Consider the following 19,496-nt stretch of genomic DNA (forward strand, 5'->3'; position numbering starts at 1 on the left):
AAAGCATGTTACAAAGCTGTAGTTTAATACCCAGTAAGTCATTTGTCATGCTGCGTTTCCTTTTTCCCATTGTCAACCATGCAAACAGTGAAGCTTTGTTAGGAATGTGCAAGCTGCCCTTATGAAAAAGAAGTTTATCCAAGTGTACTATTAGTATACTTTTTAAAAAAAAAAAAATCTCAGTTAATACTTAAATGTCATTTTAAGTTTTCATTGTTATATGGTAGGGGGCGCTATTACACATCTTCTGTACAGAATTTCCAAAAAAACAAGCGAAGAAACTGAACAGATGCTTCATGTAATCTAACACACTCATCAGACAAAAAAACGTGTGTTAAAAATGTTATGCAATAAAATGCCAACCTATGAAGACGTAATAATGATTACATCTACGTTTTGATTATCATTCTGAATCTAAATCATAGTCTTTCAAAATTCTAAATGTTATTTTACTCACTTATGAAACTTACCCACATTCAAGTGTTTTTAAAAAAGAATGCATGAAGCTAGAATCAAATATTTTTGGTTTACAAGCAGATATGTCCCTAAATAAGGACATAGTATTATACTTAAAGTATGATGTAAAATTCCCTTGCAGTATACAACTACTAAACCAGTAGTTTACTGAGACTACTCTTCAAAGTGTACTAAAAATGCTCCCAGTATTTAATTAGTAAACTATCAGTATACATATAAGTTCACTTTTAGTATAGTTGCAGTACAAACAAAACATGTACACTAGTTGTGTGCTTAAAGTTTACTACTGTTATACTTAAAACAAAGTGTAATTTTATATACTAGAAAGTGGGCCAGTTTAGTCCCAATGAATATTGACATAAAGTATACTTAAAATATTCCTGAACTTTACTTAAGTATACTTAACAAAAGAAACTTTTGAGGGTGCACAATCACACATAGCTTTAATTCAGCAGGAGTGCACACTAAAGTGCATGTATTTTGTTTTTGCTTTAAGACCCTAAACCAAGATTTCTCTCTCCCTTAGACGCAACCTATGATTGTGCATCCCTATACCAGAAGAATTACAAAATTTCTGGGGAGTATAAACTATCAAAAGATGAGTTCCTTGGAACACCTGAACTAAATGTAAGTCTGAATCTCAGTCTTCATATAATCAGGTTCTTCAGTTCAGAGAAGATTTGCCATTGATCCTCAGATGTGTTTGCTTTCTTTAGGTATATTGTGACATGGAGAACAATGGTGGTGGCTGGACCGTCATTCAGAGACGCAAGATTGGTCTGACAAGCTTCAACCGCGACTGGAAGCAGTACAAGAGTGGTTTCGGTTCAATCGCTGGTGACTTCTGGCTGGGCAATGAACACATCTATCGTCTGACTAGACAGCCCACAGTGCTGAGAATAGAGATGGAGGCAAGTATGGACATAACTGAAACCAATGTGAAATTAGACAAAGTAACAATTCGTCCTGTGGAACAATCATTAATATAAGTCATTCCTTATGCTTTTTTGTATTCCGGTAGGACTTTGAGGGTCAGACACGCTATGCTGAATATAGCTTCTTCACACTTAGCAACGAGTTGAACAGCTACAAGCTCTTCATCGCCAATTACAGCGGAAATGCTGGCGACTCTCTACGTTACCACAATAATACCAACTTCAGCACTAAAGACAAGGACAATGACAAGTGTGTGGACAACTGCGCACAACTTCGCAAAGGTACAAACAAACACCCATCACACAAGATCTGCTGTGATAATGAACTTTGTGACTTAACCTTACTGGCTTTCTTTCACAGGTGGATACTGGTACAACTGCTGCACTGACTCAAATATTAATGGTGTGTTTTACCGCCATGGGTCACATACCAAGAATCCAGATGGCATCTCTTGGTACGGATGGCACGGACCTAACTATTCACTGAAGCGGGTGGAGATGAAGATCCGGCCACAAAGCTTTGTACCATAAAGACCTTGGCATCAATAGATGAACATAATTTACAGATTAAATTTTTTCAGGAATGCATTTGTATAATAGAATGTTAGGACTGATTATGTGATGAAACTATGTTTGATTAGTATTTATCTCTTAAATATTTTCTTTATTTTCTAGAGGATTTTATGCACATGATTATTGAAAGAAACAAGCTGATGTAAACCATTCACACAAAATGCTCAGTGTACAATTACAATTTGACCGTTCAGAGACGTTGTAGTAAATTCACTGGTACAGGTGTAAAAAGAAAAGTATTGGATGTTTAATTGTATTTTTAATTAAAAAAAAAAAAACTTTTTTCTTTACCTAAGTGATGTGTGTCTGCTTTGGTACAAAATCATCAAAGAGGTAGTCACAATTAGTGGGAGTGACAAACATGAATAAACAAAATACACACAATCTCACTGAAATCACACTTAAATTGATTCCAACTAAACTAGAAGCACTTGTCTTGACCTTCAAGAACGACCACTATATCAAGCAGTTATTGTCTGTAAATCTCAGAATTCACATGCTCTTGGTCAAAATCAATTCACACAGGCAGGCTATGTAAACATCATGTTCAATGAAGATATTTTGTAAATTTCCTACCTTAAATATATCAAAACTATTTTTTTGATTAGCAGTTTGCATTGCTAAAAACTTTAAAGGTGATTTTCTCAATATTTAGATTTTTTTGCATCCTCAGATTCCAGATTTTCAAATTTCAATAGTTGTATCTACATCCATACATCAATGGAAAGCTTATTTATTATTATTATTAACTTTTCATGAGTTCGCCCTTACATCGAATCTGCTTGAGCAAGTAAAAAGCATATTTTGGTGTGCTGTCCTGGGGGAGGGCTCCAGGCCCGGAATACAGGCCAAACTCCCCGATCCCTAGTATGGGATAAAAACAGATTAGAAGTGGGGAGTTGGGGTGGAGGAGGGATGCCAAGAAACGGTCGCTGGACGGAGGTAAAACGGCTGTCTATATATGTATGTTGTGCTAATTGGATGATTGGCTAAACGAGTAAACTGATTGATTATCTGATCGTGCTCCTCCCGAACCTTGTTAATAAAACATCAAGATGATGTATACATCTCAGTTGACTCTTATGACTGGTTTTGTGGTCCAGGGTCATATATGTTGTACAATAATCTAGTGTTAAATATTAAACATTTTTATAATCTGTAGTTGACCACCAGATGGCAGTATAGCACTTCCATATGGTAAGCCTGAACTCACCTACTTCAGAACAGCCTATAAAATAGTTACAAAAGACATGCCTAATTATTGTCAACGAATAAATGATCTCTTTTCATAGATATGCATTGATTGCTTTTAGATTCCACGTGTAAAATGTCACAGCACATTTCATGCTCATATTAAACACTTTTAATGACGTGTTGAAACCAGAAATGCTATAAACACTGAAAAGAGGTCTGTTTAAAATGCTTTGCTTTTATTTTAAGTGATTATTGGGCACAGCACTACAGTAGTTAATGTGTAATCATAATGTTTACAGTAACTATGGAGTCAACGAAAATTAAGCCAGAGGAATACACAGTGATATCCATTCCATTGCTGATACTTCATTCTCCAAAGTGTCACTTTTTCATGATTGAAGACAGTTCCAGAATCATGCTCTGAAAAAAAGAATTTATTCAACTGTATGAATCTTTCTTTAAAAAGTATACTGTCCAAACAAAGTGCACTTAAAGGGATAGTTCACCCAAAAATGAAAATTCTGTCATTAATTACTCACCTTCATGTCGTTCCAAACCTGTAAGATCTTTGTTTATCTTCAAAACACAAATTAATATATTTTTGATGAAATTCGAGAGCTTTCTGACCCCGCATAGACAGCAACTCAGTCGTGGTATTGAGGGTGGAGAGAGTGCTGGTAATTCACTCCCCCCTACCTACAATCCCTGCCGGACCTGAGATTCAAACCTGTTTTTTGTGCTCAAAGTTGATATTTTTGTTTCCTCTGTGCACAAAAAGTAGCTTCATAACATTACGGTCGAACCACTGATGTCACATGGACTACTTTAATTATGTCCTTAATATCTTTCTGGGCTTTAAATGTAGTAGAAAGCTCTTGGATTTCATCAAAAATATCTTATTTTGTGTTCCGAAGATGAACGAAAGTCTTACAGGTTTGGAAGACATGAGAGTGACAAAACAAACAGTGCTTATACACACTCTACCGTAATAAAAAACACACACACACACACACACACACACACACACACACACACACACACACACACACACACACACACACACACACACACTTCAAAAAATGCTTTTCTTACTTAGATTTTTTGTCTTGTTTCCAAACAAAATATCTAAAAAAAAATTGTAAATCAAGAAGGTGTCACCTCAGGGTGTACACTAGAGTCTCTGGACTGACACCTCCACTGTCTATATATTTCAGTATTGAGATAAAAATTAGTTGTTGCACTGCAAAAAAAATGCTTTTCTTACTTAGATTTTTTGTCTTGTTTCCAGCCAAAATATCTAAAAATTCTTAAATCAAGAAGGATTTTGTAGACGAGTAAAAATTATTTTCTTGTTTTCAGAAAAAACAAGTCAAAATTAGTTGTTGCACTGCAAAAAAAAAAGCTTTTTTTTACTGTTTCCAGCCAAAATATCAAAAAAATTAAGGATTTTCTAGATGTGTAAAATTAATTTTCTTATTGTTAGAACAAGCAAAGAATCTGCCCATGTGGTAAGAAAAAAAAATCTTCTTTCCAACAGAAAAGGATTATTTTTCTTACCCCGTCGGCAGATTATTTTGCTTGTTTCAAGCAAAAACACACTTCATTTGAAAACAAGACCATTTTTACACGTCTAGAAAATCCTTCTTGATTTAAGAATTTTTAGATATTTTGGCTGGAAACAAGTCAAAAAATCTAAGTAAGAAAAGCATTTTTTGCAGTGCAACAACTAATTTTCAGTCCAGAGACTCTAGCGTACACCTTGAGGTTTTAAAAAGCAAATTGTGTTCAAGTGCATCAAGTTAGTATTCTGACTTGAAACAGAGTAACCAAAGTGGATAATCAGTTATGTATTCTACTCACCATTGACATTCTGCGTCCAGCAGCAGGCGGCGGTGTCATAGCAGGACTCTCTCCTTGAGCAATACGGTTGGCTTCTGTGTCCGACCCACTTTTAGATGCTTGACTTTCGGACGGACTCTCTGAAAGCCCTCGCGACATAAAACTAGCTTTCCTGGCAGTGGGATAGTTCCCGCTTTCCTGGGAATCGCTCTCCTCACTAAAGTCTTTACATTGACTGACTCGGCTCTGCTTCCGTAAGGCTGCTGGAATCTCTATGTTACTAGCTCTGAGTGAAGCTCTGGCCTGCTGACCGATATTTTTAGGTGGTCCAGACCCCTTAGGCCCAGACTCCTCACTGCTACATGAGTGCTGTCGGTTGTCTAAAGTGGATCGTCGTTCTGTGGCTCCCAGCTGTTGCAAAGCCTGAAACTCTAGCTGACTAGGAAGACGATTCTGTCTAGAGGGCTGGTCAGATCCATTAAGGGCGCTTTTTAGCATGTCTTGGTTAGATGGAGGAGCAGCCATTGGCATATAGAGAGTCTGCCCATCGGGCACCACCGCGAGGGAAGTGTGCGTCAAATGCATAAGCTTTTGCGGTGAGGAATTGGTGAGGATGCATACTTGTTGGACCATAGAGTTTTTCTTTGACCTGCAAATACTTTCCTCATCTCCGCTGTACTTGGATCCATAAATGCTCTGCTTGATCTGTTTGACACCAAGGTGGAATATCTCCAGGAGATTGAGGAACAGAGACACCCCTGCAATGACCAGCATGAAAATCATAAAGATGCTCTTCTCCGTTGGCCTCGAAACAAAGCAGTCAATGCTGTTGGGACAAGGCTCACGCTCGCACTTGTATAACGGCGACAGCCCGATACCATAGAGAACGTATTGCCCCACTATGAATCCCACTTCCACTACTGACCTTGTTATGATATGCAACACATAAGTGCGCAGCAAGGAACCCCTCAGAGGAGCCTTTCGGACTTTCTTCTGCTCCTCCAGTTTTCTAAGCTCTTTCTCAATCCTTTTGTGCTCCTCCAAAGCCTCTGTCTCCTCCAGCTCCACCTTCAGCTGAGCTTTTTTCTTGTGCCGCTCCTTCTCCAGCGCTCTGAGCCGGTACAGTGCGTGTCCCATGTATACTAAAGAAGGTGAGGAGACGAAGATGATCTGTAAAACCCAGTATCGGATGAGGGATATGGGGAACGCCTGGTCGTAGCAGACATTCTTGCATCCAGGCTGCTCTGTGTTGCACACAAACTCACTTTGCTCATCATCCCACACGTCTTCGGCAGCAACCCCGAGCACAAGCATACGGAAAATGAAAAGAATGGTCAGCCAGATTTTTCCCACGATGGTGGAGTGAATGTGAACCTCCTCCAAGATACCCCCTAGCAAGTTCCAATCTCCCATTTTGGCATGGCCTAAAACTGAAAGAGTGAAGAATATAAATCTTGAGGACAAGGTTAGATTAAGTAAGTCCAGTTATTAAGGGAAACTTACGTTTTTGTAGTATTCACAGAACACTTGCTGCATCAGTCCATCATACCCCCCTCATGGGAGTATTTAGTACTCCTCTGCGAACATTGCTTAGTTGAATGAAGTCTAGTTTCTGTGTGCGTTGAACTCATACAATGCTGCTATCGATCTGTAGGCTGGACGGTACCCTGAGGGGGGAACTTGCATCACAAATGTTGAGGGCGGGTCAGGGGGAACATATTAGCAACAGTCCCAAAATACCACATGAGATGTGTGGAAATGCCAAAGTATTGGTAGTTTAGGTAATTAATAATAATTACTAAACACTAAGTCAAATCTGAACACATCTTGGTATTGACCAAAATTGGAGACATTTTTACATATTTCAGTTTAGCACACTGCTTGACTGCAAAAAATGCTTTTCTTACTTAGATTTTTTCTTGTTAAGAAATCAAGGAAGACTTTTTATAAGATTAAAAATTATGTTCTTGTTTTCAGAAAAAAACAAGTCAAAATTAAGTGAGTTTTTGCTTAGAACAAGCAAAATAATCTGCCAATGGGGTAAGCAAAAAAAAAAAAATCTTATTTCGAACAGAAAACAAGATTATTTTTCTTACCCCATTGGCAGATTATTTTGCTTGTTTCAAGCTAAAACGCACTTAATTTTGACTTGTTTTTTCTGAAAACAAGATATTTTTTTTACTTGTCAAAAAAACCCTTCTTGATTTAAGAATTATTAGATATTTTGACTGAAAACAAGACAAAATTATAAGTAAGAAAAGAATTTTTTCAGTGTTCTTGAATCATTTATTGCTGCCTAAAAAAATTATTAATAAACTAATTTTGAAAATTATTATGCAGTGTACAGTGTGTATTGTGCAGTACTGGGTAAGCAAAAGGTCAGTATTCCACTAATACAGCCTTTGTTTAGGCGAGACATGATGATCAATGAGACATGTCCGATTTCATAGTCAGCGCTTGAAGGGCTATTTTTAGTTTTTCTGTAGTCTGAGAGTGATGTAACGAGAGAGACGCTGAAAACCACCTTTAGGAATGTAAGCTAGCTGTTAATCGCTTAGTACAGATAGATATGTAATTAACTGTAGGGTTTAACAAGTGGATACTGTTCAGCTTCATGTAACAAATTGCACTTCATCAGGCACAATGTTGAGATTTAATTACAGCCACCTGCTGCTAAAACTCATTAACTTACAGTATGTACTTCTTTTAATATATCTAAAAATATTATAAAGTTTTTATGCACAAGAATTTTAGTTATATGTAGTTAAAGTTAAGACATTATCACATGTAATTTTAGAAATGCCTAAAAAGCTCATACATTTATTTAAAACTTTTAGAATTGTTTTTTATATACTGCCAACAGTGTGAACAAAAGTTAAATCTGGATTTCAGAGGTGAAGTAAGGTTAACAACTGCCAGACTGTGACCTAAATATCCCCTTGCCTGGACCATAGTATTGTCAATGAGCTGTGAACTGTTCAGTTACTGCACTTATAACTGCTGTGCAACAAACTGTATTAGTAAGCCTAAAGAATATGGTGTTGTTATTTAGGGAACCAAATTTCAGACATCCACTAAAACTATAAAAAACCAGTTGGTTAATATTAATTGAAAAAATATCATCATGTCGGTGCCGACATACAGTGCAGTTCGAATCCTGGTTTGAGGACCTTTCCTGATCCCGTCCCCTTCTCTCTCACCGTCTTTGCTTCCTGTCACTGTCCTTTCATGATAAAAGCAAAAATCACCAAAAAAAGATTTTTTTTGCACATTTTCACCTTTAATAAAAGCAACAATGCCAAAAAAAAAAAAACATTTTTTTTTGCATTTTCACTTTAAAAAAAATCTAAAATCCAAAAAAATAAACTTTTTTTTTGCCTTTTCGTCTTTAATGAAATCAAGTCGTCCAAAAATCTATATACTGTATATATATATATATATATATATATATATATAATTTAATAAACACAAAAATCACAAAAAAATACCACCTTACTATAAACTATAACCTTTCAATAAAAAAAAAATCACAATAATAATAATAATAATAAATATATATATTTATTTATATAACTTTTTTTTTTTTGCATTTTCAAAAATCGCCAAAAAGGAAAAATATTTTCTTGTTTTTGGTGCAATTTCGCCTTTAATAATAGCAAAAATAGCATTTTCACCATTTCCCACCCCCATTAAAACCAAATATATATATATATAAAAATATATATATATATTTCTCCCATGCATTTCCACCTTTAATAAATAAAAGTCCCCCACCAGAGGTGGGACAGAGATGGGTGGCGGGATCAGGGAAAGGTCCTCAAGTCGGGATTCGGACTCAGGACGCCCGTAGCGCAACGGCACTATATATCACATATATCATTACCTAACCCAAAATCAGAGCCACAAATCATTGAGAAAGATTATGCATTTGAGAATGCTGCTTACAAACTGAAATATTCATCTCACAATGAACATTCTGTTTAAATAAATAAGCTTTATTTCAAAAGACTGACAGGTCTGTCAGAAGTTACAAATATTTACAAAATGTATTTCTAAACAACATACAATGTATTTTTCGCACATCTAGGTTTCTCTCTTTGAGAAAAATAAAATTGTTTAAAAAGAGATCAAACATAAAAATCTTTGCTCAATTTAACTTTACAAATATATACACAAGGGAATAAACCCTTTATACTCATTACCTACAAAACAACAAAAACATGTTACTCTTAATATGAAAATATCAAAATGCATCTATCAGGACGACAAAAGGAAAAAGATTTTAAACTCAAATGCTTGCGGACCAAAACAAACAAACAAGCAAGTACTCTTTCTATCTCTACATTTAGGGCCATGTTATTCCATCACCAACCTCATCCACAAAACAAAAGGGATCAAAACACGAGACCTATTAGCAGATAAGCAGGTCATTTTTAAAACGCATTTAAAAGCATTTGTAATCCTCAGAGGTAGGTTAAAAAGGCATTGCAAACACTGCAGAAGTCAACTTGCAATGCAAGTTATTGATGTCTTTCAAATACTTAATTTTTTGTTCATTTCATTGCATAAAAGTTGTCAGCATCAACAAAACAGCAACTGTACTGTAAATTGTGTGCAATCACCACCAAAAATAAAGAGCAAGCTAATTATACAGGGTTTCATGCACTGAAAAAAAACATAGGAACCGTCTTTTATCTGTCTGTTTATGTCCTTGAAGGGGATCAAGGTAAATTTCAAAGGAGACCACACTGCATTTTTTTCTTGAGGTAATAAAAATTTAGCCTAATAGTTGTCTGCTTTGTAGCATTATTGTTGGTAATCTGATAGCACTGAGTGTTAACTAAAGAAAAAAACAAGCCTCTAAAACAGATCCCATTTACTGCTATAAGTGCAACAAATCAACAAACAGAAATAATACACTGATTTTCAGATTAATGTATTATATTCCTGCTTCAGAAGTCTACGGAGATTCAGATAAGAGCATTAGTATGTTATCAAGTCTTGTTGTTCAATCAATTCTCCATTTTCTCTTTCTTCTTGAACAGCTTCATCAGTTGAGAGAATCGCTCTTCAATCTGTCAAAAAACAGCAATCATTAGTTTATAGCAAAGCTATTTGCTTACATCATATAAGAACACGAAAAATCAAGTGTACCTGCTCTGTTGACTTCTTTAACCTTTTTGACAGAGCAGCAAATGTCTTGGGTGAAGTGCCCTTCATTTTTAACTCAACGAGTATGTCCCGATCTTCATCCCTTCAAAAGAAATTAGATTGTTACCTACTTGATTTAATTTGTATTTTTGTACTTAATTAAGCACACTGAATTTCCATTCCTGTTTTGATACCAATTCTGTCAACTTACCTGGTCCAAGCCACCACCACCTCGCCTTTCTTCCTGATTACATTCTTTGCAGACAGGCTGCTAGGGGACACTGGGGATACTGCAATTTTGGAGTCTTTTTCTTTGGAGGATTTTGACCTTTTCTTATGCTTGGACTTGGAATGTCTATCTTGAGATCTCTCGACTTTTTGACGCTTAGCCTTTGGCACTGATCTGTGCTCCTTGCGCTTTCTTGACACCCTCTCGGATTCAGACTCTGGTGCACTTGAGCTCTGAATGCTGTCCTTTACTTTTTCAGACACCACATCTGGGGTTTCAGTCTCTGTTGTACTACTTTTCTCACAAGGAGTAACACTTGCTTCTTTGGAAACATTCTCAGCATAGTTATGGGATGAGTTGTCATCACAAACACCTTCGTATGAAGATTTTAAGCTTGAGGGTTGAGCTTGACTTGGTTTATCTGTAACGTGACATAACTCATTTACTACAGTTGGGACTTTGTTTGACATCTCTCCAGGTGTGGAACCCAAGTCCTCATGGACCACAGTGAGATTAGGATTGAGAGATGGCTTTGGATATTCAGCTACTTCTGGTGGCGTTTTCCCTTCATTTTGATTACTTTCAATTGGGCCACATGATGTTCGTCTTATTCGCACAATGAAATGATCATTTGACCTCTCCATTACCACAGCCTGCATTGGTAAATTGGGTTGGAATTGGAAACCAGGTGGCTCAGAGCCCTCCCATGTCCTGCTAGGACTCGAGCCACAACTGGAGTTGTCGGTGTCCAGAGAAAGGTGTATGTCCTGCTCAGTGGCATCTTCTCCATCAAGAAGAGCATCTTCACTATAATGTGCACTCAGGACACTGTTTGGGGTAGACAGTGGCTGTCCAGTTCCAGGGTGCAAGAAACTCAAGTGACTATCTGACTTTAGTGGTGAGGGAATGGTAAGGGACACAGCTAGATCTTCTGCCAAGATAGAGTAGGATTTCTGAGAGATTACAGTTGATTGAAGAGGAAGCTGGCATGGTTCAGAATTAGAAGAGGGAATTTCTAGCAAGCAGCTCTCATCGAGAATTGCTGGGTCTACCAGCATTTTGCTAGTTGAAGCAAACTTGTAAGGGGAAGGCCAGGATGTGATGAATTTCGATGGGGTTGCTTTGATTGGGGTCATAATCCCAATCAAACTCTCCCCTGGAAGTCCTTCCTTGCGAGGTGTGCTGAGTGGCCAACTTGTATTGTCGCCTATGGGAACACTGGATTCAAGCAAATCAGACCCTTGCAAAAGACACTTGAATATCTCTCCCATTTGGGAGTCAGAGACCAAGTTGAAGGTTAAGCTTGTTGTTTGCTGCTCGGTGAGAATTTCAAAGTCTGCCTTATCCTGAATTGATCCGTTATGGGAGAGACGTCGGACATAGGATGAGATTCTAGTTTCAGATCCAGAGGTACTTTCGTGGACAGGCCTTTCGGAGGATGAAGTAGGAAGCTGGTGTGATGTTCCCACCTTTGCCGGCTGATCATCATCATTCATGACAGCTTTTATGTTTTTACCCCTGCTCCCAAGGCCCCTGCGAAGGAGATTATTTGGAGGGGGCTCTCTGACAAAACTTCCTGTGTCAACTTTTGGCATCTTGGCCTTGTGAAGCTGCCCAGATGTGTTAAAAAGCTCTTTTTCCACCACCTCACTTTCAATCTCTTTTCTTTTAAGGCTTGCATTTTTATTTTCAAATGACGGATGTTTAGATGGGTCAGATCCGATTTTGAGTGCTGTCTTCAGTTCCTTGAACAAGAAATCAAACTGCCCATCCACAAATGTCCACAACTTCTGCTTGAGGTCTCCAGCTCTCTGCTCAAAGATACGATTGACTATACCATTCTTGGTGACATTGCTCATGATAGACGAAATAATTTTATTAAGTCTAACTTTGATGTCACTACCTTGGCAGCACAATTTCTCCATGTCAACAGCATTGATGAATTCTATAAAAGAAGCCTGAGACATATCCACTATGCAGCAGAAGGCAGTTTTAGTGACATTTTTCTGAAGCTTCATGTACTTTTTCCTCAACTCAGCTCGAATGGATGCTAACATCTCCATAAATCCGCCTATTGAATAGACTGCAGCTTTCAACGGGGGGCTGACAGTTTTAAAGCGCCTTTTACTTGAGGTGGGACTGTCGTTAGAAGACGACGACTTAGAACTCTTGCTTCGCTCTGAATATTTAGCAGGGATGCAAGATTTCTTTTGGGACACTCTTTTCCTAACTGCAGATATCTTTGGACTTGAATCAGTCCCTGAGGTTGACTTATCCTTTTCTCTTGGAGGAGTCTGGATAAACAGAGGTCCCTCTTCTTCGCTTTCACTCACTATCTCACCATCCTCTAGCTCATCTTCCTCAGTTGCACTAGCTGAGACGGCTTCTTTTGTTCCTTTGTAGGGAGAAGCTGTGACGGAAGAGTCAGGTGATTTATTCTCCTTGTTCATGTCCATATTCACTTTATCCTTATTACAGCCAGCTGCTACAGTTGAGAGATCTTGGGAAAGAAACAAAGAAATTATCATTAGCAAGTTGTGCAGATACAAACCCCTTGGGCTAAGTCATGCAAACATGCATTTCAATCAGAAACACTTACCTTTGGTAAGACTTTTGACATGCGGTTGCTTCTCAGCACGCTGAGGCTGTACTTTCTTCACCAGACGGACTGGGCTTGTAAGAGGGCTGAGGGGCTCTGGAATAACTTTAATGTTTCTAAAGGTAAGCATCATGGAGTCTTCATCAGGGCAAATCACAACAGGGTTTGATGATTTCATGTTCCTTTCCTCCTCCGTGGAATCTGGTTCTGAGAAATCAGGTTGTGAAGATGACATTGTCTCCTCTTCAACAGTGGTGCTATCATTGGGAGCCATATTGCTCTCACCCCGAAATGGACTTTGATGGGGTTTTTCAGAAATTTTCAGATTTTCAGATGAGTGAGGCGTTTCAGACATTTTCAGATTTTCAGATGAACGCGGCGTTTCAATCATTTTTGAATTTTCAATTGCTTCTCCTGCTACCTTATCCTGTTTTGAAGAACCCACTTGTTCAAAATCACAGATGACTTTGCTTGGCTCCTCAAGACCTGCACTAACTGTGCTAGAGGAAACTTCCATGTTGACAGAACTATCAGAAATCTTAGAAGAATCAATTTTGGGAATACTTTGTGTCTTGTCTGAGGACGACACATCATCTTGACATATCCCATTTGATGCTGTTGGTAAATCCTGAGACTTGGTCTGAGGACTCCTTTGGATTTTCATTGGAGAAGTGTCCTTGGATACAGAGGTAATTGGATCTTGTTTCTGATAACCTTCAACAATCGAATCAGGGATATTATCTGAAACAGCCACTTCTGAAGTTTTAGTAGGCAAAGTATCAGAGACAACAGAATTATCTATAATTCCCGCAGAGTCTTCAGTGTTATGACAGACACAATTCAGAGATTCTCTCGTAGGGGTTGATTTTGATAATGAATCTTTTTGTAGCACATTGGAATCTGAAATCTTGCTCTTCTCCTCTGAGCTTTTAACAATGTCTGGCACTTTGTCCACAGCTTCTTGACTTTCGGCGACATTCTCTTCTTGCACATGCATATCTGTTTGTTCACCCGAGGGATTCTCGGAGACTACAGCTGAGGAAAGATCAACTTTTTGCAACTGAACTGGTATGCAAGAACTGATAAGGTCTTCTTTTTCACCTGCAGTTGTGGGCACAGGACCCTCATGCACTTCCTCAACACTGTCCTGGCTGTTCTTCAACTCATCTATGACAAAGAATTCCTCCCCAATGTCAGATAATCTGCTATTATAAAGTAAGGCATCTTCAGCTGTTGCTTCACCTGCATCTTTGAGATCAGAGGACTGCTTTTGCTTTTTAAGAGGCGATAGGGTAAGGTTTAATGTTTCCATGAAACTCAGTTTTCTGTCTGGACTATTATCCTCAGTTGTTTCGCAGGGAGTACTGCTGACAGCTACCACTGATGGCAACTCAGATTCAAGATGTTTGTCCTGCTCATTCTTATCTTGACTCTTAACGACAACGCTGTGCTTTTTAGGAGAATTCTTTCTGTCATCTTTGGATTCTTTGTGCTTATGCACTCTATGCTCCTTCAAATGTCCACCTCTTTTCCTTTCTCTGTCCTTTTCTTTCTCTATACCCTTGTCTCCAAAAAAGTCAGAATTTCCATTTTTGACAGTGTGTTTTAAATCCTCCATTTTTCTAGCTTTATCATGGCTGTGAGACCTTTTGCTTTTTGATGATGGCTCATTGATTCTGCTTGATTTCTCCTTATGAACATCCTTTCGTTGAGAATCACACTTGGGAGAAGAAAACGCTTGCCCACAATCATCAACTGGTTTCTTAGATCTTTTATCCTCAGCTTTATCCATTTCCCTTGTACTCCTTCGCTCATACTCTTTGCTACCGTCTGATCTGTTGCTTCTTCGGTCTCTACTACTGCTGCTACCTTCCTTTGGTTTTTTTTGCTCATGGTCTCTGCTTCTTTCAGTTCTGCTGCTTTTCCTTTCTGCACTGGAACTTTTCTCCTTATTCCTTTCATGGCTACTTGTGTCTCTTTTCTTTCCTTTGTGGTTTTGGGAATGGCTTGCTTCATCCACCACAGTATAAGTTGTGCTGCTCGAGCCAGACTGTTTTGTTTCTCTGCTTGTTCTGTCTGCATTTTGATTATGCACATGCCTTTGACTCTGTGTCTCTACATCTGCTGCTGTCTTAACTGAACTTTTGGATGACTGGGAAGAAACAGATGGTGAGGCTTTGTGTGACTGTGAAGAAAGGCTTTTCGATTGTTCTGAACTTTTAAGAACGACTGGAATCTCAGACTGCTGATTCTGGTTTTCACTGGACACAGAACTATCATTTATGAGATCTTTTTCAGTTCCTGGCTTGCTTGAGTTGCTTTCAGCTCTTCTCTGAGACTTTTGTGACACATTCTTATCCTTTGAGTTACACTCTTTGTCCCGGCTTGTTGATTTGTGTGTTCTTTCTAGCTTGTCTCCCTGTTTTAATGAACTGTTTTTATTGTCCTTCAAGGTATTGGATTGACAGTCAGTAGTTGTATTGGGAACTCTCAGTGTAGAGTCATTCGTTCTGAAAGCATTTGAGACATCTGTGGATGTGGTGGATGTTTTGTTAGGATGAACAGGTCCATACTCCTGCTCTGGTTGAACAGCGAGGGTCTTGCCATCAGATTTAGCAGCAGATTTATTCGGACAGTGCAGAGGACTTTCAAGATCAGTTCTAGGGCATCTCTGGAGCACCTCAAATGGCTTTGGTGCCGTGGTTGACGTTGTCGGTGGATGTGCACAGTGATCCGACGCAGAGTTTTTACCCTTTTGCTGAATTACTTCATTCATAACAGTATCTTGTCTAGCACCTTGTGATTCCAAAACAGAATTTGTAGAATTGTTCAAACTGTGCCTTGTGTTTGCCGGACCACTTTCCATTTGAGATCGACGAAAATTTTGACTATAACTTCCTCGACCAGACCTGTGATGACAACAGAGGGAGGTTAGTTTTATATAAAACTATCCAATCCTGAAACAAACCAGGCTTAGTACCAAACATCTGTTTGCTAGTTTTAGTAGCAGTGCTGGAGTTTTTACCTATTGCTGAGTCTGTTAATTTCCTCATCTTTACGCACAATCTCCATTCGAGCCGTCTTGATGAGAGAACAAATGTTCTTCTTCAGGAGTGTGTTTTCACTGTTCAAACTCGAATTCTTTAAATATAAAAAGTGCAAAAATGGTTAATTCCAAGAACTAATTTGTAGGAGTTTCAATGTGTACAGAACAACCAGTAAAAGGTAACACACCTTTGTCTGCAGTAGCTGTAACTGTGAGAGCAGTTCCTTAACATGCTTCTGTGCTTCATCAAATTTTTCCTTCAACTGTTATAAAAGAAAAGTAAATTAAAACAATGTAACATTTTTCTTCATTTCAAATAATAGCATGCCATGTTGTAAGTCACATACCTCGTTGTAAGTTGCCTCTTTTTCTTCTTGTTCTTCCCTGATAATGTCCTCATATATATCCATTGATTCCATTGTGCGTGGGGAAAGGAGAGTGTTGACTTTACCTAATTTAAAAAAAACAACAACACTACAATAACTATTGAAATCTAAAAAGTTATTTCTCTGATGCACATACATCAACAAATTACTTTTAATACAAACAATTAATGATATATACTCAATTCAAGACTCAATAATGAAACCTACCTCTATGCCCATAAACCTTAGGGCTGTTTTCCAGGCCAGAGTAAATATCCACCGAATCCTCATTGTGAAGACGAGTACCTGTAACGAAAACAAGCACTGATAATTGTCTTATTGCAACAACTTCAGCATATACACTTGACTTGACCAATACATGTACATGAGGTTTGCAGAGCTTTGAAAGCCTTGAACCTGCTAGAGGATTACTTCACTTCCAGAACAAAAGTTTACAGATAATTTACTCACCCGCTTGTCAATCATCTTCAGTCGTAAAGAAATTGTTTTTTTGAAGAAAACATTTCAGAAATTTGCTCAATATAGTGGACATCTATGGTGCCTGTGAGTTTGAACTTCCAAAATGCAGTTTGAATGCAGCTTCAAAGGGCTCTAAACAATCCCAGCCAAGAAAGTATGGTCTTATCTAGTGAAACAACTGGTTATTTTCTAAAAATGTGCATGCATACTCTATGCACTCCGGTTCAATACAGTTAGGGTATGTTGAAAAACTCCCATCTAATTTTCTCCTCCAACTTCAAAATCAACTTGCATTGCTGCAGAAGTACCAACTCAGTGTTTACAAACTGAAAATGCAAAGGTCAAACACTTTTCAAGAAAAAAAGGTAAAACAGCGATGTAGGATGATTTCAAGTTGGAGGAGAAAATGAGATGGGAGTTTTTCAACATACCCTAACTGTCATGAACAAGAGTGCATAGAGTACACATCACAGAGCTAGACAAGATGAGCATTTGAGGTTAAAAGGTATATAAATTGTCATATATTTTAGAAAATAACCAATGTTGTACTAAATAAGACCCTTCTTCCTCGGCTGGGATCATTTAGAGCCCTTTGAAGCTGCATTTAAACTGCATTTTAGAAGTTCAAACTCAGGGGAACCATAGAAGTCCACTATATGGAGAAATGTTTTCCTCAAATACATTATTTCTTTATGACTGAAGACAGACATAAGCATCTTGGATGACAAGGGGGTGAGTAAATTATCTGAAAATGTTTGTTCCGACTGTGAACTACTCCTTTAAGACAAGAAATTGGGGAATAGAACAAAAGAGGTAAATAAAACAGCATTATGTGGATGAAATGACATACAGATCATAAAGCAAACGCAGATGGGCTAAACATAAACAGGTATTATTGTGATCATTCCCAATCTAAATTTCAAGTGAGTTGTTGAGATGCTCATGCATTTATCTACATTTGGTTAATTTTGCATGACTTGCCTTTAATCTCATGAAACTGCATAACTATGTACAAATAAAGAAACGGCTGTTGCACAGAAGAGAACGACTGTCTCACCAAAAGGTTTGTCATCAAGATCTCCATAGATTTCATCCATTAAATCCATTTTAGTCAGCTACTGAAAGACAAAAAAAAGCACAAGTTCCTGAAAACACTGACAACACCAGCAACGGTGGGCATGTGTCACTTCAACTACACCACTTCCTGTCATGCAGTGAAGAAACAATCTACTGAAATAGTCATTTAAACGCAATACTAAAAGAACAAAAGATAATAGCCTTAATAGAAATCTGAAACAGTTATAATCCACCCAACAATTGCACTATAGCCTAATGCTTACACCAACTATACTTGTACGATCATGGATTTACACAAACACCGACGAATCAAAGCGTTCAAAATACATTACAGTTATAGCAAAATCACAAAGTGAAATCAAATGAAAGTTTATGAACAATACCTGTATCTCCAGTGGTGAGCTAACGACAACAGCCGGATATAAAACTATAAGATGAGCCAAACACTACAGAACGGGCTTCAGGATCTGACAGCCATGCTAATGCCAGCGTATAATCACATTTGTACTTAAATAACAATTTCCAATTTTCTTGTAGACAGCGATTTGAAAATTTCCTCTAGCATACTTCCACCAGCTCCGCGCCAACCTTCCACCATACACATTCGCCAAACAGGAAGTGACATCATTTTCCCGCGGTCTCTCCTTTTCTAAAAGAATGTCATTAACATTAGCATTTAAGTTGTTCTTTTTTATTGTAAGTTTTATATTCGCAAATGTAAATTTACCAACAACAAATCGCATTTTATTGTTTTTTAAAATAATTTAGAAATGATCTAAACACTATTTAATTTTTAGAAAATAAATCTTTCATTTTGCAATAGCTTTAATTTGTATTTCTATACTGTAATTGATGGTTAAATTTCTAGCCCTCAAGTTCTTATGTTTTTTAATCTACTTTTTCTTAAATACTTTTGGATTTTGGTTGACATAATGTAAAATGCCGGCACTTTGTGTATTATATACAAACATCTTTTAAATGTAAAAAATAGCATTTAAGATTGAATACAAAAACAATTAAAAAAAATATATTTTTTAGCTAAATAAGCAATTGTTCACATATTTCTTATTTTAAATACAAATAGCCCATATTTGGTACTTGTATGCTATAATGCAATTGTCAGTTGTTCAGTTTTTCAAAACTGATATGCTGTGTTTATTGTATTTTATGTATGTGTATGTCGTTTATTCATGTTTTTTTTTTTTACTTTTACTTTTCAGTCTATTTTTGTTACTTTTTTAGTCTAGCAATGTATAGTATTCCTAAAAATGGTGTAGCAGTCAAAAAAATTGACAGAATATTGGAAAGCACACTGCAAAAAATGCTTTTCTTACTCAGGATTTTTGTCTTGTTTCCAGCCAAAATATCTAAAAACTATTAAATCAGGAAGGATTTTCTAGACAAGTAAAAATTATTTTCCTGTTTTCAGCAAAAAAAAATCAAAATAAGTGAGTTTTTGCTTAGAATAAGCAAAATAATTGCCAATGGGGTAAGCAAAAAAAAATCTTGATTTTTCTTACCCCACTGGCAG

At 37.4% G+C, this 19,496-nt stretch overlaps 3 protein-coding genes across 3 annotated transcripts in view; 1 reads left to right on the plus strand and 2 right to left on the minus strand.

The window, feature by feature from the left end:
* LOC141283089 (angiopoietin-related protein 7-like) overlaps positions 1-2,280 on the plus strand; it is a 4,102-nt gene extending 1,822 nt beyond the window's left edge. Inside the window, exons 2-5 of the mRNA XM_073816367.1 lie at positions 1,004-1,104; positions 1,194-1,388; positions 1,499-1,694; positions 1,774-2,280. Coding sequence (XP_073672468.1) covers positions 1,004-1,104; positions 1,194-1,388; positions 1,499-1,694; positions 1,774-1,943 — 662 coding nt within the window. The 3' untranslated portion in view covers positions 1,944-2,280. The remainder of the gene's footprint in view (positions 1-1,003; positions 1,105-1,193; positions 1,389-1,498; positions 1,695-1,773) is intronic.
* Positions 2,281-3,394: 1,114 nt separating this feature from the next.
* gja10b (gap junction protein alpha 10 b) lies at positions 3,395-6,610 on the minus strand. The gene is made up of 3 exons (XM_073816366.1): positions 6,522-6,610; positions 5,040-6,448; positions 3,395-3,599 (listed from the first exon to the last, which is right to left on the minus strand). The coding sequence occupies exons 2-3, from the start codon at positions 6,429-6,431 to the stop codon at positions 3,561-3,563; spliced, it is 1,431 nt and encodes a 476-aa protein (XP_073672467.1). The 5' UTR covers positions 6,432-6,448; positions 6,522-6,610; the 3' UTR covers positions 3,395-3,560.
* A 2,402-nt stretch (positions 6,611-9,012) lies between these two features.
* casp8ap2 (caspase 8 associated protein 2) lies at positions 9,013-17,994 on the minus strand. The gene is made up of 9 exons (XM_073817011.1): positions 17,946-17,994; positions 16,637-16,714; positions 16,391-16,488; positions 16,232-16,306; positions 16,023-16,138; positions 12,998-15,906; positions 10,381-12,898; positions 10,173-10,272; positions 9,013-10,093 (listed from the first exon to the last, which is right to left on the minus strand). The coding sequence occupies exons 1-9, from the start codon at positions 17,992-17,994 to the stop codon at positions 10,031-10,033; spliced, it is 6,006 nt and encodes a 2,001-aa protein (XP_073673112.1). The 3' UTR covers positions 9,013-10,030.
* Between the last annotated feature and the right edge of the window lie 1,502 nt (positions 17,995-19,496).

This window comes from Garra rufa, chromosome 13, assembly GCF_049309525.1.
Source record: "Garra rufa chromosome 13, GarRuf1.0, whole genome shotgun sequence".
Taxonomy (NCBI): Eukaryota; Metazoa; Chordata; class Actinopteri; order Cypriniformes; family Cyprinidae; genus Garra; species Garra rufa.